Source organism: Anomaloglossus baeobatrachus, chromosome 12, assembly GCF_048569485.1.
Source record: "Anomaloglossus baeobatrachus isolate aAnoBae1 chromosome 12, aAnoBae1.hap1, whole genome shotgun sequence".
Classification (NCBI taxonomy): Eukaryota; Metazoa; Chordata; class Amphibia; order Anura; family Aromobatidae; genus Anomaloglossus; species Anomaloglossus baeobatrachus.
This window is the reverse complement of record NC_134364.1, coordinates 135,325,172-135,352,504: the sequence shown is the minus strand read 5'-3', so window position 1 is coordinate 135,352,504 and position 27,333 is coordinate 135,325,172. Positions and strand designations below refer to the sequence as shown.

The window sequence follows — 27,333 nt, the reverse complement described above, 5'->3', positions numbered from 1 at the left end:
AGAGAAAAAGAGCTGGACTGTTCTCAGTGTCCAAGGTGTTGTTTTCAGATGAAAGTAAATGTTGCATTTCATCTGGAAATCGCGGTCCCAGAGTCTGGAGGAAGAGTGGAAGCCACAATCCAAGCTGCTGAGGTCTAGTGTGAAGTCTCTACAATCAGTGATGGTTTGGGGAGCCATGTCATCTGCTGGTGTAGCACCACTGTGTTTTATCAAGACCAAAGTCAGTGCCGCCGTCTACCAGGAAATATTACAGCACTTCATGCTTCCCTCTGCCGACAAGCTTTTTGGAGATGAAAACGTCATTTTCCAGCAGGACTTGGCCCCTGTCCACACTGCCAAAGTACCAATACCTGATTTACTAACCACATTATCACTGTGCTTGATTGGCCAGCAAACTCGCCTGACCTAAACCCCATAGAGAATCTATGAGAGATACCAGAGCCAACAATGCAGACGAGCTGAAGGTGGCTATCAAAGCAACCTGGGCTTCCATAACACCTCAGCAGTGCCACAGGCTGATCGCCCCATGCCACATTGCCGCATTGATGTAATTAATACAAAAGGAACTGACCAAGTATTGAGGCATTTACTGTACAGACTTTTCAGGAGGCGCCAACATTTCTGAATGTAACATCATTTTTTCAGTTGGTCTTATATAATATTCAAATTTTGTGAGATAATGACTTTTGGGTTTTCATTGGCTGTAAGCCATAATCATCAACATTAACAGAAATAAGCACATGAAATAGATCCCTCCTTTCTCACACTAGAGACTGTAATGTACTTGTCTTGTTGCTCAGTTGTGCAGCGCGGTCTCCACTTCTCTTTCTACTCTGGTTACAGCCTGTTTGTGCTCTCCTCTGAAGGGAGTAGTACACACCGATGTAGGAAATCTTCAGTTTCTTGGCAATTTCTCGCATGGAATATCCTTCATTTGTAAGAACAAGAATAGACTGTCGAGTTTCATGAAAGTTCTCTTTTTCTGGCCATTTTGAGAGTTTAATGGAACCAACAAATGTAATGCTCCAAATTCTCAACTAGCTCAAAGGAAGGTCAGTTTTATAGCTTCTCTAATCGGCAAACCTGTTTTCAGCTGTGCTAACATACTTGCACAAGGGTTTCCAAGGGATTTCTAAACATCTATTAGCCTTCTAACACAGATAGCAAACACAATGTACCATTAGAGCACTGGAGTGCTGGTTGTTGGTAATGGGCCTCTATACACCTATGTAAATATTGCAATAAAAAACAGAGGTTTGCAGCGAGAATAGTCATTTACCACATTCACAACGTATAGAGGGGATTTCTGTGTAATTTAATGTTGGCTTCATTGAAAAAAAATGTACTTTTCTTTCAAAAATAAGGAAATATCTAAGTGACCCTAAACTTTTGAACTTTAGTGTAAATTTTGCATTTCATTTGGAAATCGTGTTCCCAGAGTGTGGAGGAAGAGTGGAGGCCACAATCCCAGCTGCTGAGGTCTGGTGTGAAGTCACCACAATCAGTGATGGTTGGGGAGCCGTCATCTGCTGGTGTAGCTCCACTGTGTTTTATCAAGACCAAAGTCAGCGCAGCCGTCTACCAGGAAATTTTACAGCACTTCATGCTTTCCTCTGCTGACAAGCTTTTTGGAGATGAAAATTCATTTTCAAGCAGGACCTGGCCCATGTCCACACTGCCAAATGTACCAATACCTGGTTTACTAACCACAATATCACTGTGCTTTATTGTTCAGCAAACTCACCTGACCTAAACCCCATAGAGAACCTATGAGAGACACCAGAGCCAACAATGCAGCTGAGCTGAAGGCGGCTATCAAAGCAACCTGGGCTTCCATAACACCTCAGCAGTGCCACAGGCTTATCGCCTCCTGGCACATTGCCGCATTGATTCAGGAATTCATGCAAAAGAAGCCGCGACCAAGTATTGAGGCATTTACTGCACAGACTTTTCAGGAGGCGCCAACATTTCTGAGTATGAAATAATTTTCAGTTGGTCTTATATAATATTCTAATTTTCTTAGATAATGACTTAGATCCTTCTGTGTGTAATGACTTTATATAATATATAGGAATAGATCACTCTGTGCGTAATGACTCTATATAATATATAGGAATAAATCCCTCTGTGTGTAATGCGTTTCCCTTATTATATTGAAATACTGAAATAAATATACTTTTTGATGATATTCTAATTTATTGAGATTCACTTGTATATATGGAGATCACGCTTCTATTAATGAATTGGAGACTGTTATGTCAACCATGGACTATGTGATGGTGGGCATTATGGAAACCTGGCTGGATGAGAGCCATGACTGGGTGACAAACGTAGAGGGTTATACAACTCCTGGCAAAAATTCTGGGCTCCCCGGGCTCTGAGGATGTTCATTCAGTTGTTTATTTTTGTTTAAAAAAAGCCGATCACAGACGGCACAAAACTAAAGTTATTTGAGATGGCAACTTTCTGATTTTAAAAAACACTAAAAAAACATGAAAACAATGTGCAGCCAGTAACGGTTACTTTTCAAGACCAAACAGGGGGAAAAATTAAGGAATCACTCATTTCTGAGGTAAAAATTATGGAATCACCCTGTTAATTTTCATTCCCAAAACTTACACCTGCATCAAATAAGCTCATTAGTCTGCATCTAAAAAGGAGTGATCACACCTTGGAGAGCTGTTGCATCAAGTGGACTGACAAGAGTCATGGCTCCAATACGAGAGATGTCAACTGAAACAAAGGAGAGGATTATCACACTCTTAAAAAAAGCGTAAATCATCATGCAATGCTGCAAAAGACGGTTGTTCACTGTCATCTGTGTCTAAAATCTGGACCAAATACAAACAATATGGGAAGGTTGTTAAAGGCAAACATACTGGTAGACCAAGGAAGACATCAAAGCATCAAGACAGGAAACTTAAAACAATATGTCTGCAAAACAAGAAATGCACAACAAAACAAATGAGGAATGAATGGGAGGAAACTGGAGTCAATGTCTGTGACCGAACTGTAAGAAACCGCCTAAAGGAAATGGGATTTACATACAGAAAAGCTAAACAATAAAAAGATGACTGCCTGAAGAGAAAATGTAAATTTCCACAGTCATTGATGATATGGGGCTGCATGTCAGGCAAAGGCACTAGGGAGATGGCTGTCATTACTTTTTCAATAAATGCCCAAGTTTACATTGAAATTTTGGACACTTTTCTTATCCCATCAATTGAAAGGATGTTTGGGGATGATGAAATCATTTATCAAGATGATAAGGCATCTTGCCATAGAGCAAAAACTGTGAAAACATTCCTTGGCCTACAAATACAGTCATATGAAAAAGTTTGGGCACCCTTATTAATGTTAACCTTTTTTCTTTATAACAATTTGGGGTTTTGCAACAGCTATTTCAGTTTCATATATCTAATAACTGATGGACTGAGTAATATTTCTGGATTTAAATGAGGTTTATTGTGCTAACAGAAAATGTGCAGCCCGCATTTAAACAAAATTTGACCAATGCAAAAGTATGGGCACCTCAACATAAAAGTGACATTAATATTTTGTAGATCCTCCTTTTGCAAAAATCACAGCCTCTAGTCGCTTCCTGTAGCTTTTAATGAGTTCCTGGATCCTGGATGAAGGTATATTTGACCATTCCTGTTTACAAAACAATTCCAGTTCAGTTAAGTTTGATGGTCGCCGAGCATGGAGCGCCGCTTCAAATCATCCCACAGATTTTCAATGATATTCAGGTCTGGGGACTGGGATGGCCATTCCAGAACATTGTAATTGTTCCTCTGCATGAATGCCTGAGTAGATTTGGAGCGGTGTTTTGGATCATTGTCTTGCTGAAATATCCATCCCCTGTGTAACTTCAACTTCGTCACTGATTCTTGCCAAGAATCTGCTGATACTGAGTTGAATCCATGCGACCCTCAACTTTAACAAGATTCCCGTTGCCGGCATTGGCCACACAGCCCCAAAGTATGATGGAACCTCCACCAAATTTTACTGTTGGTTAGCAAGTGCTTTTCTTGGAATGCCGTGTTTTTTTGCCTCCATGTATAACGCCTTTTTTTTATGACTAAACAACTCAATCTTTGTTTCATCAGTCCACAGGATCTTCTTCCAAAATGTAACTGGCTTGTCCACATGTGCTTTTGCACACCTCAGGCGACTCTGTTTGTGGCGTGCTTGCAGAAATGGCTTCTTTCGCATCACTCTCCCATACAGCTTCTCCTTGTGCAACGTGCGCTGTATTGTTGACCGATGCACAGTGACACCATCTGCAGCAAGATGATGCTGCAGGTCTTTAGAGGTGGTCTGTGGATTGTCCTTGACTGTTCTCACCATTCTTCTTCTCTGCCTTTCTGATATTTTTCTTGGCCTGCCACTTCTGGGCTTAACAAGAACTGTACCTGAGACAACTTTTTGTACCTTCCCCTGAAAAACTATGTTGAATAATCTTTGTTTTCAGATCATTTGAGAGTTGTTTTGAGGAGCCCATGATGCCACTCTTCATAGGAGATTCAATAGGAGAACAACTTGCAAGTGGCCACCTTAAATACCTTTTCTCATGATTGGATACACCTGCCTATGAAGTTCAAAGCTCAATGAGGTTACAAAACCAATTTAGTGCTTTAGTAAGTCAGTAAAAAGTAGTTAGGAGTGTTCAAATCAAGAAATTGATAAGGGTGCCCATACTTTTGCACCGGTCAAATTTTGTTTAAATGCGGATTGCACATTTTCTGTTATTACAATAAACCTCATTTCAATCCAGAAATATTACTCAGTCCATCAGTTATTAGATATATGAAACTGAAAAAGCAAAAACCCAAATTGTTATAAAGAAAAAAGGTTAACATTAATAGGGGTGCCCAAACTTTTTCATATGACTGTAGCCCCGATCTCAATCCAATTGACAATCTTTGGTGGAAGTTGAAGTAAATGGTCCATGACAAGGCTCCAACCTGCAAAGCTGATCTGGCAACAGCAATCAGAGAAAGATGGAGCCAGATTGATGAAGAGACTGTTTGTCAGTCATTAAGTCCATGCTTCAGAGACTGCAAGCTGTTTTTGAAGCCAGTGGTGCAACAAAATACTAGTGATGTATTGGAGGGTTCTTTTGTTTGTTTTTCATGATTCCATATTTTTTTCCCCCTGTTTGGTCTTGAAAAGTAACCGTTACTGGCTGCACGTTATGTTTTTATGATTTTTTTTAGTGTTTCTTAAAGCCAGAAAGTTGCCATTTGAAATAACTTTAGTTTTGTGCCTTCTGTGATCAACTGAATGAACATCCTCAGAGCCAGGGGAGGCCAGAATTTTTGCCAGGGGTTGTACTACATTCAGAAAGGACAGAGAAGGCAAAAAAAAAGGTGGTGGGGTGTGTATATTTATCAAGTCTAACCTAAGACCTGTGCTCAATGACGACATTGTGAGGAACTGCAACAATGTAGAGTTAGTATGGGTAAATGTACATGGGGAGGGGAATAATGGAAAAATGCTAAATGGAGTTTGCTATAAGCCTCCTAACATACCTGAACAGGTAGAGGGTGAAATGCTGGAACAAATTGAAAAGGCAGCTAATAATAATAATAATAATCGGGTTCTTATTATGGGGGATTTCAGCTATCCAGACATACAATGGGACATAGAATCTTCTGGTTGTGCTAAAAGCTCCAAGTTCTTATCTACAATTCAAGACCATTACTAGAGATGAGCGAATCTGCTTGATAAACGTCGCCAATCTCCAGTTCGGTACAAGCCTGGGATTGTTTATTCGGGCTCGGAAAACACGAGCCCCTCCCCTGGTTTTGTAAAGGATTGTGGTGCTGTTTCCCTGGAGGAGGCGAGGAGTCTGCAGTGAGAGAAGGCTTTTGGCTATCGATGGCAATTTTTTTCTCCTAACTTTATTAGCGGATGTTCCTGCAGCCAATCACAGAGGGGAAACATTGAAAAGATGGAGACTCGCTAAGTCACATGTCAGTGTGGATATAAGTAGCAGCCATTTTGCCTCAGCATCATTTCGTGAATGTGGTTCACTAGAGAAGGTGCTTCTGCAAGATAGTGAGATTAGGAGTTTAATGCTAAGCAATTCAGCTACATAGACCAGCAATAGTTTAGAATAGGGATGTACGCTGTAGGGAGAGGTGTGCCACAAATAGGCACATGAACTCATACACATAGGGATTACAGTCATGGCCAAAAGTTTTGAGAATGACATCAAAATAATATTTTCACATGAGCTGTTCCCTCTGGTTTTTAATTGTGTTTGTCTGATGTTTACATCACATACAGAAATATAATTGCAATCATATTATGAGACCAGAAGGTTCTATTGACAGTTAGAATGAGTTAATGCAGCAAGTCAATATTTGCAGTGTTGACCCTTCTTCTTCAGGGCCTCTGCAATTCTCCCCGGTATGCTTTCAATCAACTTCTGGATCAAATCCTGACCGATAGCTGCCCATTCTTGCATAAGCAATGCTTGCATTTTGCCAGAATTTGTTGTTTTTTGTTTGTCCACCCGTCTCTTGATGATTGCCCACAAGTTCTCAATGGGATTAAGATCTGGGGAGTTTCCAGGCCATGGACCCAAAATCTCTATGTTTTGTTCCATGAGCCATTTAGTGATCCCCTTTGACAGTTGGGAGAACTTTCTCTTGGAGGACATTCTGGTGCCATTCTTTATTCATGGCTGTGTTTTTAGGCAAGACTGTGAGTGAGCCGATTCCCTTGGCTAAGAAGCAACCCCACACATGAATGGTTTCAGGATGCTTAACAGTTGGCATGAGACAAGACTGGAGGTAGCGCTCACCTCTTCTTCTCCTAATAAGCTGTTTTCCAGATGTCCCAAACAATCGAAAAGGGGATTCCTCTGAGAAAATGACTTTACCCCAGTCCTCAGCAGTCCACTCCTTGTACCTTTTGCAGAATATCAGTCGGTCCCTGATGTTTTTTCTGGAGAGAAGTGGCTTCTTTGCTGCCCTCCTTGAAACCAGGCCTTGCTCAAGCAGTCTCCACCTTACAGTGCGTGCAGAAGCACTCACACCAGCCTGCTGCCATTGCTGCGCTAGCTTGGCACTGCTGGTAATCCGATCCCGCAGCTGAAACAGTTTTAAGATACGGTCCTGGCGTTTGCTGGTCCTTCTTGGGCGCCCAGGAGCCTTTTTGGCAACAATGGAAGCTCTCTCCTTGAAGTTCTTGATGATGCGATAGATTGTTGACTGAGGTGCAATCTTTGTAGCTGCGATACTCTTCCCTGTTAGGCCATTTTTGTGAAGAGCAATGATGGCTGCACGTGTTTCTTTAGAGATAACCATGGTTAACTGAAGAGAAACAATGATACCAAGCACCAGCCTCCTTTTAAAGTGTCCAGTGGTGTCATTCTTACTTAATCATGACTGATCGCCAGCCCTGTCCTCATCAACACCCACACCTGTGTTAATGGAACAATCACTAAAACAATGTTAGCTGCTCCTTTTAAGGCAGGAATGCAATGATGTGGAAATGTGTTTTGGGGGTTAAAGTTCATTTTCTTAGCCAATATTGACTTTGCAAGTAATTGCTGTTAAGCTGATCACTCTTTATGACATTCTGGAGTATATGCAAATTGCCATTAGAAAAACTTAAGCAGTAGACTTTGTAAAAATTAATATTTGTAGCATTCTCAAAACTTTTGGCCATGACTGTACAGGCACTTATAGTGAGTGAAAAACAGTTGCCAGGTAGTGAGGCATCTAAATAGGTCTTGGTTCCTGCTCCAACTTACACAGGCCAACACATTAATAGGTATTGTTAGTGCACCATCTACATGGCATGTTGGCAATTGTAATTGAATTTAGAAAAATTTAAAAAGACCGCTCTGGTATTAGCCACTGTAGCCGCGTATTATTGGTGGTCTGTAAAAAAATAGTTTAGTATCTACACACTGTATCTTGCTAATTTAAATTCCATTTACAAAATGAAAAAAACAGCGCTCTGGGTATAACCACACATTATTGGCCGTCATTAATAAAGTTTTTAGTGCAGCATCTAAAAAGTGTTTATTGCCACTTTTCAGGGTCTGCTGTAAATTACGCATTTAAATAAATGTATAGGTTTTGTTAGTGGTGTCTGCTGAGAAATTGCTATTGAACAACATAAAACGTAATTAAGGGCCTTTATAAGGTTGGACCTCTCACTCCTCCAGTGCGGGTTATACTCTTCACTTGGAGAAGTTGCTGCTCAGGAGTACATGTGGCTTCAGATTACTGTTGCTGTATATTCTGAAGATTCCCTCTCAAGATAAGTTGTTGCTTTTTCTTTTTCTGTTTATTTTTGTGTTTGTTTTTTCCTCCATGGATTGGTGGGTGGTGTGTTATGATTCAGGGACCGAGGAGGATCAAAAAATGTGGAAACCAAAAAGGTAACAGAGTGGCTGGAAACTTAACGGACTGCAGACCTAATCCTGACACACAACTAGAAGTAGCCGTGGGACAAGCCTAGTCGTCTTGACACAGCCAGAGAACTAAATATTCTGACAGATAGAGATATTAGAAAGCTAATCTGCCTCGGAGCAAGCCCCAAAGATATAGATAGCCCCCCACATGTAAAGAGTACAGTGATATAGGAAAACACAATACAAAGCTAGAAAAACAGATTCCGCAAAGGTGAGGCCCAGCAAGTGGACTCCTGGGACTAAAGGGGGCTGAAACACAAAGAGGGGGGGGTAACCAGGGGGCTCCTGCGCTGACCCTGACACTGAGGGGGCCCTGCGCTAGCCCTCAAAACACAGGGTTAGGAGGTGTGGCCCGCCAACGTGCCCCTGTCTCCTAGCCAGAGCCTAAGACTAAATCCCACCACTGTTGTGAATACGGTTTCCAGTTTAGGGCTCCCTCTTGTGGACAGTGCGGGCGGTGCAGTTAATCTGTGGAATGAAAGCCATACACTTGTGGAGGACTGGCAATCAGGCATTTCTGATTGGACTATATAACTGAGCAGTTTCCTCCCGTTACTTGCCGGCGCTCAATGGATATCCTGTGTGTTAAGGACATTTGAAATCAGCCCTGCTCACTACCAGAACTCCTCTCAGATAAGTCGTCTGGTGCTTCTTCTTATTGTTTCCACTTTCTTGTTTTTTTTTTTCTGCTTTGATACTATGCTTGATTCCTATTTTGTCTGTGTGGAGTTCTTGGTGGAATTGGATCATTCCCTGCTGGGAGTGTCTGTATACTTAGCTCCATGATTCTGCAATGTGTTTTGTCATGCTTGGTATTAATTCAGTCCCTCATCTATATTAGTGTTTTTGGATCCCAGTAACATCTGAGTGCTGATTTAGTGGGGGAGAGGCCTCAGGGTTTTTCCATATCAGTCGTGCTGGTATTTATTAGGGTTTTTACGGCTGCAGACAGTGCTCCTTCCTATCCTTTCCTTTAAAGATAGTTTGGGTGTCTCTCCCCACACCCAGCGTGACACAAGTCACAGTTGTAATGCCCTGATGGCGGCCCTGCTCCCACCACTGCAATTTTCATATGCATACCCTATTGTGATCTCTCTTGCTTTCTCCCAGGCTGCATTTAGAGCATATACCTCTGCACATTTTGCGTTGACGACTCACAATATAACCATAATATGAGGTGTGAACATTAAACAAAACGATAAACACTTTTTTTTTGCCTTTGATATGTTATCGTATATCAACAGAGAAACTCTGTCTTCAGCCCTTTGAGAACTCTCTCGGTGTCAGCAGGACTCGGAAGATAATGAGACGCGTTTCAAGTCGTCACTGGCATGCCGCAAGTTTATGAAGGCTTCCTATGGACACCATGCCATGGCACTTACCCAACTGCATATTTCACTGGGTCTTATTCTTATGCGTGCAATATATACTGTTATTCACTTAACGACAGTGTTAATGTTTTGTTGTACTGTATTACCACAAGGCTGTGTAGAACAAGGGCTACAGCATAACTGCTGACCACTCGCTAACATGTCTGTCCGTACACCAGTAGGTATTTCTTGGTTCTTCACAACATGTTTCATGTTCTATTATTAATCCCATATCATTCATATCGGACTAAATCATTACAGATTTATTACATAGTGACTTACTAAGCAAGCATTACATTGCATTAGGTACGTTATACCTACTATGCCTCATTTTACCTGTCATTCTTACCCTCCTTTGCCTGTAGATCCGCTATTTCTAACCCTACATACTTTGTTTTCCAGTATACTTCAGTGACCTTCACCACGTCCAGTCCAGTATAGAACAAACAGGTAGCACTGGACTTTCCACTATGAGACCACTTTGATACCCTCACGGTCTAGTTGCCATCATGAAGTACTTTTCTCTTTCCTTGACAAGGACCCAGCCTACATTTCATTTCTTTCCCACATAGCACTTCTGAGATTACGCTTATTCCTTCTTTCCTCCTCCTCCCATCTTCCTTTTATCATTTTTCCTCTTCCTTATCTTAAGTTACAGAACTTTTTAATTATATAGGTTGGTCTTCACCTAGGCTTATGTCTCCTTTATCCTTTTTCCTCCCTTCTCTGTCATCCTTCATTTTCATCTCTTTTCATCCTTCATCTCTATATCCATACAGGGATGCTGATCCTCATGTCTGACCTTGACAAGTTGCATGCACTCTCCGATATCATCACACATAGGTATGCATTATAAATCCATTTTTTCGCTCTTTTTTTCTCTCTTTGCTTTTCAGCCTTAAATACCAAGATATAATGTTATATTTTCCTGTACACACACCAGTATACCTCCCGTCATTTTTACTCCGCATGTTCCCCCTAGTGGGGAGCTTGACAGACATGTGCTTGAGCATGCTGGTGGTGCTCTGGTTAGTAGTGATCTTGCCTGTGCTCAGCTTGGTACGCAGATCCTGCAAATTACTGCCCTTTTGTCTTCAGGACTTTCACTAAAAAATAACCAGACTGGGAATCACCGAACCCTTGGCCTATGAGCTGGTCATGTGAGGTTCATTCTGGGGAACAGGTGACAGCCTTCTACCCCTGCTCAACCCACTGCCTCTTTCTGCTTGTTGCTGTGCTATGGCTGCCTCCCCCTCGCGCTGCTGTGATCACTACTACACATACCACCTTGCCAGGTTAGGTCAATGGCTTTATCACCCACCACCTTGTCTTCCACTTCCTCAATCTGATTCTCCACCTGAGTTGCTCTTAGAGCTCATTCAGATGACCATTCCGTTTGTCTTGCTCAGTTCCTGTTTTTATGCAGACCTACTGACAAGACCATCTTTTCACTGTCTTTTGTGTAGGATCGGATGGCATACGGAAGCACTTCCATGTGCCATCAGTTCCTACAAAAAAAACACATTTGATACCATATCTCCGTTCCGTTATTATGGAACACGTCCTATTCTGTTCCGGAATTGCAGATCGTGACACAATACAAATCAATGGGTCCGCAAAATCCCCGAAAGCCACATGGAAGCACTTCCATGTGGCTTCCGTCGGGTGCCCCTGCAGTCTGTGTCCTGCTCCCCGCCAACCGCACAGCTGCTCTCACTGCAGTGCATCAGCATCTGCTTCCACAGCAGTGTGCGAGCAGCCGTGGGGATGACAAGTGCTGCCTTAAGGAGGATACCTAAGTTTATTACCTGCGGTGATGCAGTCCGCTGCACTCCTGACGTCAGCGCTTTTCACTGACTTCTATGCCCCCCCGCGTTCTCACATCAAGTCTCACGAGCAGCCTGAGACTGTGACTAGCGGTGATGTTATGCGCAGCTCACGATATCTTGCTTGTGAACACGGCAGTCGCAGTGGCAAGCGCTGACATCAGGAGTGCATCGGAGTTCATCACCGAAGGTAATGTTCCTAGCTAACCTCATAACGTCAGCACTCGTCATGCCCTGCAGTGACCTGGGCTGAGCTATTTATTTTAGCTCAGGTCACTGCACTACCCTCCCATCCAATGGGGAACATTCTATTCTTCATTGACTGGGACAGTGAGTATGGTATGGATCGTCATGGGACCCCCTTATTGGATTACTCCGGACCCGGATTTCATTTATCTTTCCAATAAATTAGTGAAAGAGGGAATGTGTTGGGGAGTGTTTTTTCAAATAAAAATTTGTCATCTAATTTTTTTTTTTATTACTGACTGGGTTAGTGATGTCGGGTATCTGACAGACGCAATTACATCACAAACCCCAGGGCTTGATGCCAAGTGACATTATACAGTTGGTATCAACCCAATATATCACCCCATTTGCCACCACACCAGGGCAAAGGGATGAGGTGGGGGCGAAGGGCCAGGATGCGCCCTTCTGGGGCGGCTGTGGCCTGCTATTTTTAGGCTGGGGAGTGTCCAATAACCGTGGACCTCCCTAGTCTGAGAATACCAGGCAACAGCTGTCCGCTTTACCTTGGATGGTGATCGAATTTGGGAGGGAACCCACGTTTTTTGTTTTAAATTATTTAATTTAAAATAACAGCGTGGGGTGCCCTCTGTTTTGGATTACCAGCCAAGGTGAAGCTGCCAGCTGTGGTCTGCATGTGTCTGCTTTACCCTAGCTGGCTAAAAGAAAAAATAAGGGGGAACCCACATCATTTTTTTTTAATAATTTTTTGGCTAAATACAAGGCTGAACACTCTTTAGTGCCACATGAAAGGGACCAAAGAGTGCACAATTACAAAATGCAGGGGAGTGGAACATTATATATGTCTTTCTAATCTATCCATGACGAGCGCCAACATCATGAGGTTAGCCAAGTTCATTTCCTGTGGTGAACTCATGATGTCTGCGCTCGTCACGGAGTTCCAAGGTCCGCCGCATTCTCACATCTTCAGTATTGCCGGCTGTGACTAGAGGTGATGTCGCTCAGGTAATGTGCGCTCACAGTTGGAGTCCTCCACCAGTAACCAGAAATCACCTGAGTGACGTCTCTGCTGACCACGTGGCTCATTTCACTAGCAACCTGAAACTCACAGCAGGCGGTCATGTTTTTTGGCTCTCACTGTGAGATTCTAATGTAGCACTGCTGGAAGCCTCATGGGACTTCATGTGAATTACGATGGACCTGGAGGGATATTTGGGGTGTTAAAGTGGTGAAAGACCGTGATTTTTTATCTTTTATTTCAAATAAAGTAATTTTTAGGTGTTTGTGTTTATTTACGTTCACGTACAGATTTGTGATAAGGGGGTGTCTCATAGATGCCTGCCATCACTAATCTAAGACTTAGTGACAGCTATGGGCTGCTATTAACTCCTTATTACCCTGATTGCCACTGCACCAGGGCAGTCGGAAGAGCCAGGTAAAGTCCTGGGACTGTCACATCTAATGGATGCGGCAATTCCTGGCAGCTGCTGGCTGATATTTTTAGGCTGGGGGGCTCCCAATAACGTTGGTTTACCCAGCCTGAGAATACCAGCCCCCAGGTGAGAGGCTTTATCTTGGCTGGGTATCAAAATTGTGGGTGACTATGACGTTTTTATTTTAATTATTTATTTTACTGTACGATATAGACTTGCCCACTGGCAGCTATGACTGGTTGCAGTCAGACAGCTGGGGGCGAATCTCACTGCAACAAATCACAGACACCGCTGAGCAAGGGAAGCAGTCAATATGTATGAGCCTAATGAGTGGCCAGCTCGGGAAGAAGAAAGAGCAGTGTCAGCTGCCCCGATGATTGGTGAGTATGTAGCGCTTGCTCCTCCCCCTTTGCGCCGGATTCTGTTTCCCATAGACTTTATATGGGGATGAGCATCTGGCCAGATACCGTGGACTGTATGTAATGCTCCTTCCGTTTTTTGCTGTGGTCCGCAAAAAAAGGAAGTCACACGGAACGGATGGGGTTGTCACACGAATGTCACACAAATGCATCTATGGAAACACAGGACCGTTTTTTGCGGACAGCAAAAACTGAATGGTCGTGTGAATTTAGCTTTAACCTAACCTGATGGCAACTGTGTCTCATCATCATCCACCTCTTGAGACAGTAATTACTGTTTTCCACCTTCACCTGCTTCTAACCGTGGCTGCTCAAATATTTGTGAATTACTGCACACAATGTCCTGCTGTCCCTCTTGAAATGTACATGGCATGAGGCCAGAAGAAGCCATAAATGAAAAGGAAAAGAGCTCCTCGGAGTGTCCAAGTGGTGGGAGGAAGGAGGATCAGGGTGAGGACTATATGGTCCAGTTTCTTAGCTATTGAGACTGGACCGTGTTGAAGACAAGGTGGTGCTTGTATACAGACTGGAAGCATTATCTGCCATCTGGCCCACAACCTGCTTGCACAGTCAGGTACTACGCCCCCCTACGAATTGGGCCAGGAACCTAAGAGAAGATGAGTTTTGGGGTGCTCCCACAGAAGCAGGCACAGTTTGTCCTGCCACACAGCCACAGTGTGCACCATCAGCACCACGTCCACTTCCCCATCCCTTAACTCCTTTACCCCCGGCCTCCATTTTTTTTTCACTCACGTTCTTCTGAGAGCCGCATCTTTTTTTATTTTTCAGTCAATCTTGCCATGTGAGGGCTTGATCTTTGCGGAACAAGTTGTACTTTTAAATCAAACCATGAGTTTTATCATATAATGTACTGGAACATGGCAAACAAAATTCCAAGTGCGAAAAATTGCAAAAGTGTGAATGCACAATTGTTTTTGGAGATATTTTATTCATCATGTTCCCTATATGATAAAACTGATGTGTTGTTGTGATGCCTCAGGTCAGTATGAGAGTTTGTAGACACCAAAAATGTATACGTTTACTTTTAGCTAAGGGGTTAAAAAACCCCCCAGACATTTGTCCAAAAAAGTGGTGCACTTTTAGTGCCATTTTACGAGACATGTAGCGTCTTCATTTTTTGGGATCTAAGGCTCAGTGATGGCTTATTTTTTTTGCATCTTGAGCTGTCGTTTTTAACGATACCATGTTTGTGCAGATGCTACGTTTTGCGCAAACTTTGTGGAGACCAAAAAACATAATTTTGATATTTGGAATTTTTTTTGCCGCTACGCCATTTACTGATCAGATAAATTGATTTTATATTTTGATAGATCGGGCATTTATGAACGCGGCGATACCAAATGTGTGCATTTTTTTATGATTTTAATTTGCAGTGGGGTGAATGGGGGTGATTTATACTCTTCTAAAAGTTCAAAGTCACCTGCGATGATTACAAAAAATATTTTTCTGTAGACCTATGTTACATGACTCAAGATAACCAGCACAACCATTTCTGCCAGCACAAGCAAGAACTGATAGAAGGTTGCAAAAGAAAACCTTTATCGTGATGTGTTAACTAAAACTAAGCACCTCCTTCTATTGGTGCCGCTCCACAGATTCTGGAATAGGTTTTCTTTTTCTTCTTCTCTGCCCCTCCACTCCAAAGTTATGCCCCCAGTAAAAAAAAAAAAAAAAATTATATATATATATATATATATATATTTATTATAATATACACACACATATACACACATATACACGTGGTCTAAATTTTTAGCACCCCTCATTTAATGAAAGAAAACCCCACAATGGTCACAGACATAACTTTAATCTGGCAAAAGTAATAATAAATAAAAAAAATCTATGAAAATGAACAAATGAAAGTCATACATTGCTGCTTTTCTGCTTCCACAGAATTTAAAAAAAAATTAAATTCATGAAATCAGCTTGAACAGAAATGATGGCGTCCCTGAAAATAATGTGACAAAAGGGAGATGTTAAATTAAGGTGTGTCCACTAATTAGCATTACAGGTGTCTACAATCTTGTAATCAGTCAGTGGCCTGTATATAGGGCTTCAGATACTCACTGTGCTGTTTGGTAACATGGTGTGTACCACATTCAACATGGACCAGAAAAGTGATTGAAAGAGTTGTCTCAGGAGATTAGAAAGAAAATTATAGCCAAGCATGTTAAAGGTAAAGGTTATAAGACCATCTCCAAGCAGCTTGATGTTCCTGTGACTACAGTTGCACATATTATTCAAAAATTTAAGATCCATGGGACTGCAATGGATTCCTGGACGTGCCATCAAAGAGCCGGATAATACAAATGGTAACAAAAGAGCCCAGAAAAATGTCTAAAGAGATTAAAGTTGAATTTGAAGCTCGAGGAACATCAGTGTTAGATTGGCTCATACAACGACGGATGGTGCAAAGTGGACTTCATGGATGAAGACCAAAGAGGACACCATTGTTGAAAAAAAAAAAATCATAAAAAGGCCAGACTGAAATTTGCCAAACTACATGTTGACAAGCCACAAAGCTTCTGGAGCATGTCCTATGGACAGATGAGACAAAAATTGAACTTTTTGGCAAGGCACATCAGCTCTATGTTCACAGATGGAAAAATGATGCATATCAAGAAAAGAACACTGTCCCTACTGTGAAACATGGAGGAGGCTCAGTAATGTTCTGGGGTTGCTTTGCTGCATCTGGCACAGGGTGTCTTGAATCTGTGCAGGGTACAATAAAATCTCAAGACTATCAAGAGATTCTAGATAGAAATGTGCTGCCTAGTGTCAGAAAGCTTGGTCTCAGTCGCATGTCATGGTTCTTGCAACAGGATTATGACCCAAAACACACAGCTAAAAACACCCAAGAATGGCTAAGAGGAAAACATTGGACTATTCGGAAGTGGCTTCTATGAGCCCAGACGTAAATCCTATTGAGCATCTTTGGAAAGAGCTGAAACGTCTGGAAACGGCAGCCTTCACACACCAGACACAAGGAGCAGTCTGCTCTTGAGGAGAGGCCAAAATACCTGTCGAGAGGAGCAGAAGTCTCATTGACAGCTACAGGAATCGTGTGATGGCAGTGATTGCCTCAAAAGGCTGTGTAACCAAATGGAGGAGGAGGAGAAGGAGGAGGAGGGGGAGGAGGAGGAGGGTGCCATCATTTCTGTCCAGGCCGATTGTTTTTTTTTTTTAATTCTGGGGAAGCAGAAAAGCAGCAATGTCTGACCTTCATTTGTTCATTTTCATAGATTTTTTATTTATTGTTACTTTTGTCAGATTCAAGTTATTTCTTTGACCATTGTGGGTTTTCTTTCATTAAACAAGGGGTACCAACAGTTTTGACCACGTGCGTATATATAATTTATTTTTCAACATATTGGGCGTATGTCACAGAAGTTCTCTATGGGCGTTTGCCTTTTCTTCTTGATGCTGGCCAATCAAAACATGGATGTGTCCAGAGAAAAGTTCTGTGGCTTACGCCAAATTGGTTGAAAGGAAAATTTCCTTCTTTATTTCTGAGTAACAGAACTTTGGAACAGAGGGGCACAGAAAAGAAAGAAAAACTGTTCTAGAATGAGTGGAGCACTGCTAATTGGAGGGAGTACTTAATTTAAATACAGAGGACCTTTCACTGGAGCTCATGAGTAGCAGGAGTTCTATCATCACACAGTATGAAGAGAGAAGGGAAACCAAACGGCACACACTAAATGCCGTGGAGAGCATTACAGCAGAGGCACAATGTCCTCTCTGCACATGCTCTCATTTTTGGGGTGAAGATGATCAAAGGCATAATGAGTATGAGCAGGAGGACATTAGCATGCTCAACCTGTGAGTGAAGAACTACTGGAGGATATGTAAGGAGGTGGTCAGAGTACCAAGGATTCGAATAATTCCTACCACTGAAGATACCGACTGCAATGTTCCTAATATTTTGTGATTGATGTTTTTAGATTTTAAAATACGGATATGCAGTAAATGTGCCGATTCCATCTCATGGCTGGAAAACAGTACAGCATTCATAGTATCATAGTATCATAGTTTTTAAGGTTGAAGGGAGACTCTAAGTCCATCTAGTTCAACCCGTAGCCTAACATGTTGATCCAGAGGAAGGCAAAAAAAACCCAATGTGGCAAACAAGTTCCAATGGGGAAAAAATTTCCTTCCTGACTCCACATCCGGCAATCAGACTAGTTCCCTGGATCAATACCCTGTCATAAAATCTAATATACATAACTGGTAATATTAAATGTTTCAAGAAAGGCATCCAGGCTCTGCTTAAATGTTAGTAGTGAATCACTCATTACAACATCATGCGGCAGAGAGTTCCACAGTCTCACTGCTCGTACAGTAAAGAATCCTCATCTGTGATTATGATTAAACCTTCTTTCCTCAAGACGTAGCGGATGCCCCCGTGTTCCAGTCGCAGGCCTAGGTGTAAAAAGATCTTTGGAAAGGTCTCTGTACTGTCCCCTCATATATTTATACATTGTGATTAGATCCCCCCTAAGCCTTCGTTTTTCCAAACTAAATAACCCCAAGTTTAATAACCTGTCTTGGTATTGCAGCCCACCCATTCCTCTAATAATCTTGGTCGCTCTTCTTTGCACCCTCTCCAGTTCAGCTATGTCCTTCTTATATATCGGTGACCAGAATTGTACACAGTATTCTAAGTGCGGTCGCACTAGTGACTTGTACAGAGGTAGAACTATATTTTTTTCATGAACACGTATACCTCTTTTAATACATCCCATTATTTTATTAGCCCTGGCAGCAGCTGCCTGACACTGTCCACTAAAGTGAAGTTTACCATCCACCCATACACCCAAGTCTTTTTCTGTGTCTGTTTTACCCAGTGTTCTACAATTAAGTACATAATCATAAATGTTATTTCCTCTACCCAAGTGCATGACCTTACATTTATCTACATTAAACTTCAATTGCCACTTCTCAGCCCAATCCTCCAATTTACATAAATCTCCCTGTAATATAAACTTATCCTCCTCTGTATTGATTACCCTGCAGAGTTTAGTATCATCTGCAAATATTGAAATTCTACTCCACATGCCCCCAACAAGGTCATTTATAAATATGTTGAAAAGAAGCGGGCCCAATACTGACCCCTGTGGTACCCCACTATGAACTGAGACCCAGTCCGAGTACGTACCATTAATAACCACCCTTTGTTTCCTATCACTGAGCCAGTTTTTAACCCAGTTACACATATTTTCCCCTATCCCCATTATTCTCATTTTATGTACCAACCTTTTGTGTGGCACCGTATCAAAAGCTTTTGAAAAGTCCATATACACAACATCCACTGCATTTCCCTGGTCCAGGCTTGAACTTACCTCTTCATAGAAGCTGATCAAATTAGTTTGACAGGATCGATCCCTCATAAACCCATGTTGATACTCTGTCATAAGGTTATTTTTCTTGAGATACTCCAGTATAGCATCTCTCAAGAAACCCTCAAGGATTTTACCAACCGTAGAGGTTAAACTTACCGGCCAATAATTTCCCGGCTCAGTTTTTGTCCCCTTTTTGAATATTGGCACCACATTTGCTATGCGCCAGTCCTGCGGTACCGACCCTGTTATTAAGGAATCTGAGAAGATTAAAAATAATGGTCTATCTATCACAGAACTCAATTCCTGTAGTACTCTGGGGTGTATGCCATCCGGGCCCGGAGATTTGTCAACCTTAGTGATTTCGAGGTGGCGGCGTACTTCCTGCTGGGTTAAGCAGGTAATATTCAAGGGTGAATTTATGGTATCACTGGTCATGTCATCTGCCATGGCATTTTCTTGTATAAAAACCATAGAAAAAAAGTCATTCAGCAGGTTGGCTTTACCCTCATCCCCTTCCACCATTTCACCAAGACTATTTTTAAGGGGGCCAACTCTATCGCTTTTCAGTTTTTTACTGTTTATGTAGTTAAAGAATATTTTAGGATTATTTTTACTTTCTCTCGCAATGAGTCTCTCTGTCTCAAACTTAGCTAACTTAATTTGCTTTTTACATATTTTATTTAATTTTCTATAATTATATAATGCCTCATCACTACCTACCCTCTTTAATTCTTTTAAGGCTTTCTGTTTTTCTTTTATTGCTTCCCTTACAGCTCTATTTAGCCATAGGGGTTTCCTCCTATTTCTAGCATGTTTGTTCCCATAGGGTATATTTTCTGCACAAGCCCTATTCAGGATGCTCATAAAAGTCTCCCATTTGCTTTGTGTACTTTTATTACTTAGTACTTCATCCCAGTTTATTGCACTAAGATCATCTCTCAACCGTTTAAAATTTGCTTTCCTGAAGTTTAGTGTCCTTGTAGCCCCTCTACTAGACATCTTACTAAAGAATACATGAAAACTTATTATTTTGTGATCACTATTCCCCAAGTAACCCCCAACTTGTATATTTGATATGCGGTCTGACCTATTGGTTAGTACAAGGTCTAGTAGTGCTCCCCCTCTTGTGGGGTCCTGTACCATTTGTGAAAGGTAATTATCTTTCATTGTTATCAAAAATCTATTTCCTTTGCTGGAACTGCAAGTTTCTGTTCCCCAATTTATATCAGGATAGTTCAAGTCCCCCATAATAATTACCTCTCCGAGACTCGCTGCTTTATCAATTTGCTTTATGAGGAGATTCTCTACCTCTTCCATAATATTCGGCGTCTTATAACACACCCCTATCAGTATTTTATTATTCATTCTCCCCCCCCTTATCTCCACCCATAGGGACTCTACATTCTCAGTACCCTCACATATGTTGTCACGCAGGATGGGTTTTAAGGATGATTTTACATATAGACACACACCTCCCCCTCGCTTATTTGTACGGTCATTCCTGAATAGGCTATAACCCTGTAAATTAACAGCCCAGTCATAGCTCTCATCCAGCCATGTCTCGGATATCCCCACTATATCATCATTTTCTTCCAACAATATTAATTCTAATTCCTCCACCTTATTTGTGAGGCTTCGGGCATTAGTGTACATGCACGTTACGTATGACTCTGTACCTGTATTCCTGTTTACTGTATTAACTGTCCTAACCCTTCCCCCCGTACCACCCCCAATTTCATTACTTGTGCCCTGGTCACTATCTGCACTACATTCCCCTTCTATAAAGTGAATACCCTCGCCCCCCATTCCTAGTTTAAACACTCCTCCAACCTTCTAGCCATTTTCTGCCCCAGCAGAGCTGCACCTTCCCCATTAAGATGCAGCCCATCCCTAGCATAGAATCTGTAGCCAACTGAAAAGTCGGCCCAATTCTCCAGGAACCCAAAACCCTCTTTCCTACACCAATTCCTGAGCCACCTGTAAACCTCCCTGATCTCTCTTTGCCTCTCTGGTGTGGCTCGTGGCACAGGTAGTATTTCCGAAAATACCACCTTTGAGGTCCATGCTTTAAGCTTACAACCTAATTCCCTGAAATCATCTTTAAGGACCTTCCACCTACCTCTAACTTTGTCATTTGTGCCAATGTGTACAATGACCGCTGGGTCCTCCCCAGCCCCTCCCAGTAATTTGTCAACCCGATCAGCGATGTGCCGAACTCGAGCGCCAGGAAGACAACACACTGTTCGGCGATCCCTGTCTTTGTGACAGATTGCCCTATCTGTCCCCCTAATAATTGAGTCCCCCACTACCAGTACCTGTCTTGCCTGCCCTGCACTCCTATCCCCCCCCTTACTGGAGCAGACACTCCTCTGGCATTCAGAGGTCCTGCCTTGCTGCAGCAATGCTACCCCTTTAATGACATCCCCCTCATCTGCCAAGTTTGCAAACCTATTGGGGTGTGTCAGTTCAGGACTAGCCTTCCTAGCACTTTTCCCTTTACCCCCCTTTCTAACTGTCACCCAGCTACCTACCTCACCGTCCTGCCGCTCCCTACTACGATCCTCCCCCACATCTGACCCAGCAAGCTGCTGCTCAGTGAGCAGCAAACTCCTTTCCATATTGCTAATGCATCTCAGAGTTGCCAGCTGCTCATTTAGATCCAGTATCTGGGCTTCCAAACGTGCAACTTGCGCACATCGCGAACAACAGTATGCACCCTCGAACGGCTTTTCAAGGACTGCATACATGAGACAAGATGCACACTGGATCGCATTAGCAATAGTGGAGCACATTTTCTAATGGGGATAGCACTAAACAAATGTTAAGTAATTAAACAACTAAATACAAACAATTCTACTCACACTTACTTTTGCTCACACTTTGCTCACTCACGCTCACAATGAAGAAGACAGGCTAAAATTCGCGCGCCGCACGGCCAAAACCCGGTTCTCCTTGAGCTCGCGGTGACTCTTCACTTATCCCAGAAGGCACTGGGAATATGCAAATTATCCTCGCAAGACTCCTTCCTTTCCATTATATTGGATGTAATGTCTGACCATATGCCTTTAAGTGCAATATGTTAGGTAGAAGACCTTTTGTTATAGTAATTTAAGATACAAGGGTTTACAAAAAGCAAGATGTAACAGAGTTATTGAAGTTGTTAACTAGAAATGTTGGTGAAATGCAGTAAGGCTGGGTAGCTCGGCTGCATTGTCACCGCAAGTGCACCAGGGGTTAAGTACAAGTTTTACCCCTGGGAAGATTGAGATTAAATCCCTGGGAGGGGAGAAATGTTTAGGGAGTGAAGGGATGACTGCCTAAGGGGCAGGGTGTGTGGTGCCGTCGGTGGACCGGTCCCCCTACGAGCAGATCTGTTGTCGGCGGCCTGCTGGGCGACGTAGAGGATTTGTGGGACCCACCGGGCACCAGGAAGAGAGTGTGGCTAGGACACCGGGTGGTAGACTGGGTCGTATGCTTGGTAACAGAGTGCAGCCAGAAGGAGTATTGAGTAGTGCACAGGAATAAGGAATGGATAAAAAGAAAGACTGTTTTAAGTGACTTCATGTAGTATGGAACTCTTTCTTCAGAAAGTACAGTAACACGTTGTGTTAATGAAGAGAGAAACCGTCCGTGTGGTCTCCTTGTTTGTCCCTGCACCTGAAGCAAGAAGAATGTCGTCACCCTGAGCGCCAAGTAAGTGGGCTCGATTATCTGCCTGTAGCAGTGGCCACGGGGTCGTACAACACCCGGACCACGATTACAGCGCCCCTTGTGCCTCCTATTTACAGACATGTCAGGTCACAAAATATTTGGTAAATACATAGAAGGAATGAGATTTGTGGGAAGTTGAGAGGAGAAAATGTAATCGAGTGGAATTCAATTCTCAAATTTTACAAAAGTGTATTCGACAGAATAGGAACTTTTTGAAATCTGGATCTGTAGGTCAGTGAAGTCCATGCAGGTCCCTCCACTGTGCAGGAATTTGCCAGGCTGTGTGTAACTGTCGCCTGACCTAGGGCCCTGTGCCCCGTGCGTGCATTGGTTCCAGTGGTGCTCCCTTGTACAGTCCCTGGCGACCTTCTCTGTTCCAGAGGTACTTGTTTGCTCCTATTCTGGCAACCTACTTCTGTTACAACAAATTAACAGAAAAGATTTTTAAAAGAAAATGAACACACAGTATTACTCGGCGATTCAACATAGTTACTTAAGGCATACTTTTTTTTAGATAACATAGCAGTACATGTGATAGTGAAAAACAGTGTAGTAGGTCATCATTGAAAGTGTACACAACATTGTCGGCTATAAATGATTTAGTGACAAAACGTATAATTGGTGGACGAAGGTCTTTTTTCAACCTATGTAACTAAAGGGGGCTTTACATGGAGAGATATCGCTAGCGATGGCACCCGCCCCCGTTGTTTGTGCGTCACGGGCAAATCGCTGCCCATGGCGCACAATCTCGCTTGTCCGTGTCACACGTACAGCCCTCCCTAACGACGTCGCTGTGGTGGTGAACAACCTCCCCTGAAAGGGGGAGGTTCGTGCTGCGTCACAGCCACGTCACACAGCAGGCCACCAATAGAAGCGGAGGGGCAGAGAGCAGCCGCATCTCCGTCACTCCCACCTAGGTGCTTGTTGAGGACACAGGTACGCTGTAGTTAGTCGTTCCCGAGGTGTCAGATGTAGTGATGTGTACTGCCTCGGGAAAGACGAACAACCTGCGTCCTCAACAACCAACGATTTTTTGAAAATGAACGACATGTCAACGATGGACGATTTGGTGAGTATTTTCCATCGTTAATGGCCGCTCATTGGTGTCACACTCAACGATGTCGCTAACGATTCTGGATGTGCGTCACGGAATCAGTGACCCCGGCGATATATAGTTAGATACGTCGTTGCGTGTAACGGGGCCTTAAGAGCTCATTCTCCTCACTATATAGCTGTATTCTCCTTTCCCTAACTGCAAGTTGTTTCTGTAAATGTTTAGACCTCTATAATGAGACCATGTGAATGATGGTAATATAGTAAGCTGCAGCAGAACGTCCCGTCATGTCTTTCTTGTGAGGTGGGGCTTGTGCTACAGTCATTGCAAAGATTTTTGAGAGTGACATAAATTTGGGTTTTCACACACTTTGCTACTTCGGGTCCGTGATCTGCGCTCCGGAGAGTGAAGTATTGAAGATTCAAACTTTAGCAACTCTATAAAAATGCAGTAAAGTGGAAGATTTAATTTTTCAGTGAATATTGATTCATCTAATTTCCAGACACTAAAGCTAATTTAGGCACTTGTTTTAGTTTGTGAGCCCGGTTTCTTCACTTTTTTTGTTTTCTTGTTTAATCCTCGATGGGTCATTTTATGTTTCTTTCGTTCCAGTGCTGCCTTGAAGGCGCTTGTAATCATTTGTCCATTGTTCAACACATTGTAACGATTCATCTCTACTAGTCTATTAAAATCAAGTAACTCGTAGGTAAAATTTTTTGTTCTGTAAGGAGAATCTTTGTTTTTAAGTACAAAGTCCCCAAAAACCTTTTCTTCATCTGTTTCCCGGAAAACTCCTGTAACATTTAAAAGAACAATTAAAACAGTTTATCATATCAATTCCACAGAAAAAAATACACACGAAATAAAATGTCCCTCTTCTTCCTCGGGGAGTTAAATACCATCCATTTTTCCCTTGGACACAGTTTTTTTCCCCCTTTTTGCACTTACTACCTGCAAATTCTTGAAATAGGTGAAACAGGTTTTGAAAATGTTTCCTTTAAAAATGACGCATCTGTAAAACTCACTGCAGACCTGTTACACGTAACGGTAGAATTCAATATTTCTCTTGTATCTCAAACCCACAAAAACGTCACCTAAAAATGGTAGAACAATAAACCGTCTAAAACCTCATGTATATGGTTTTATTTTGTTCTCCCCAGGACATATTGTTACTATTCTTCTACTTGTAGTTTCTTTTTCTATTCATTAACCTTTTCATGCACCTTGCCAAACATATACATTATCGTGAAGCGTTACACTGTTCTACAGCCAAATTGGTTCAGTGACGAAAATAGATACACTTCGTTAATTTTGTGGTGATGAACACGAATATGATGGTTAAAGTTGCAGGTTGGCTCTAGTGTGAATGACTCTTTTTGGTGGAGGATCCTCCAAGACATCTTCTTTCTCTGGTTTCTCCTTTTTGACTAAAGAAAGATAACTGGGGTCTAAAGTACACTGAGAAGTGGAATACAGAGTTGGAGCTATCCATTCCTGATGAGGACTGGCAAAAGACCTTCATACTCACTCACAAATTCTCCATCGCCTGTGCCGCCCAGGAGAACAACTTTAAGATTCTTACCCGATGGTACAAGTGCCCTGATACGCTCCATGCAATATTCCCAGAGATCTCTGATAGGTGCTGGAGGTGCAGGAGGGAGAGAGGAACAATGCTGCACACATCTGATGGGACTGCATTTTAATCCAGCCATTCTGGGAGAACGTAGCTCACAATGAAATTAGTGGTGAAAATTTGGTGGTACTCCCCAGATGGCTTTACTTTCGATCCTACTGGGATAACTCAAATCACAGAGGATGGGCCTGTTGAGATATTGTCTCACGGCAGCCCGCATGGTGATCCAGAGTCTCCATTCTTCAGTAACAGTGCCTCCTCTTTCGGCCATCTTTGGCCTTTTTCTTCTGAAGAGTGGGTGCATGAAGTGTCCTACTTCACCCACACAAGCCGGCATTGAGGTCCTGTGCAGGTGCACTACAATACTTTGATCTGCCCTGCTCAGGGCAGATCAAAGTGCGCCTGCGCGGAACCTCATTACGGGCTTGTGTGGATGACATAGGACGCATCATGCACTCAGACTTCAGAAGAACCACAAAGATGGCCGAAAGAGGAGCGCCGATACCGGAGAACAGAGAGACCCATCCGATCAGTCTGCACCGTACATTAGGTGTGTATTATAAAGTGATTTTTATGTTATACAAAGCGGCCTAGGCTCTTATATACAGTATTTTACAATGCTATAAGGGCTCACCGGTGGTGGCCCCAGGTTATAGGGGCCAAATCTGGTGACAAGTTCCCTCCAAGTCCTCATTTTACATGCTGTAACAACTGCATTTGTGATTTGTTAGGTTCCTGAGATAGTTTCATTCATTTGGTGCTCACAGAAATCTACGTGAATATTGCAGAAGCGACCCCATTCGGATGTTTGGTAGATTTTTAGTTGCAGAAATTTCAGTGACATGTCTGTCATGTGTGACAATATTTTGTATTCCAAATTGTATTTTACATTTTAGGCAGTGAAAGCACAACTCTGACTCCTAGGTGTCTCCTCAATAAATGGAATCCGTCACTCGTTTCATGCTGGCCGAACAACGCATCAGAGCACTGCGGGATTTCACAGAAAATACAGTTTGAAGATCCGGCCTGGGTCTAGAAGGAGAGACTGGACTAGTCCAGTGCTGCCCTGACTCCCCGCACTGCTCCACTGCTCCACATGACTCTACCTCTGTACACACATGGGGAGACCAATCACTCACCTGGAGCAGAGCTGGGAAAAGCCACGCGCCCCTCCAAATTATATATTCTCTGAAATGCGAGAACGTTTCAGGGAAAAGTACACCTGTGTGCAATCGTGCATTAATAGTGCCTGTGGTTTGGGCAGCATGAATCACAGGACAGGTCCTCTTAAAGGAATCAGTTTTTCATGTTCTATTCAATGTAAATGATAATGTTCGTCAGCCCCTCATTACAAGATATATCAAGACTGGCCGGTGCAAATCTGCTACGGCTCACAATGAAAACCGTGCAACGGCATCTGTGGGAGTTTACATTTTATTCAACAACCGTGGAAATTAATGACCAGAAACTGTGAATAATTACCTGGCTCTTTGTAAGCGCGAAATGTGTCATTTACAAGCGGAAAGTGAAGCACTATGGGAGCTTTTGGGTTAGTGTCGTCCATGAACATGTAGCATTCCTTCGGGTGCTTCTCATCAGCTTCCGTCACCGAGATACTGGGAAACGCGATGCCTCTTTCCTTGCAGTAGTTTGAGGTTAAATGAAGAACCTTTAAGTAATAGAAAACATTACGGAAGATGATTCACATAAAAGTGATTTTCTGGAGTCTAAGATGGAGGCATTTGTAATTTCCAATACTGGTTTGTATCTTGGCCATGCTATATGCATATATTTCTATTAATCTGATTGTAGTAAACTATACTGCTCTGCTATAATATTTGCTTCCCTAATTGCATCATTAAATATCTCTTTTAAACCTAATG

The 27,333-nt window shown here is 42.5% G+C and overlaps 1 protein-coding gene across 1 annotated transcript in view; it reads right to left on the bottom strand.

The window, feature by feature from the left end:
- Positions 1–22,962: 22,962 nt before the first annotated feature.
- Positions 22,963–27,333, bottom strand: part of PLA2G4F (phospholipase A2 group IVF) — a 178,854-nt gene continuing 174,483 nt past the window's right edge. Inside the window, exons 19-20 of the mRNA XM_075330911.1 lie at positions 26,933–27,119; positions 22,963–24,611 (exon numbers count right to left, since the gene is read on the bottom strand). Coding sequence (XP_075187026.1) covers positions 24,334–24,611; positions 26,933–27,119 — 465 coding nt within the window. The 3' untranslated portion in view covers positions 22,963–24,333. The remainder of the gene's footprint in view (positions 24,612–26,932; positions 27,120–27,333) is intronic.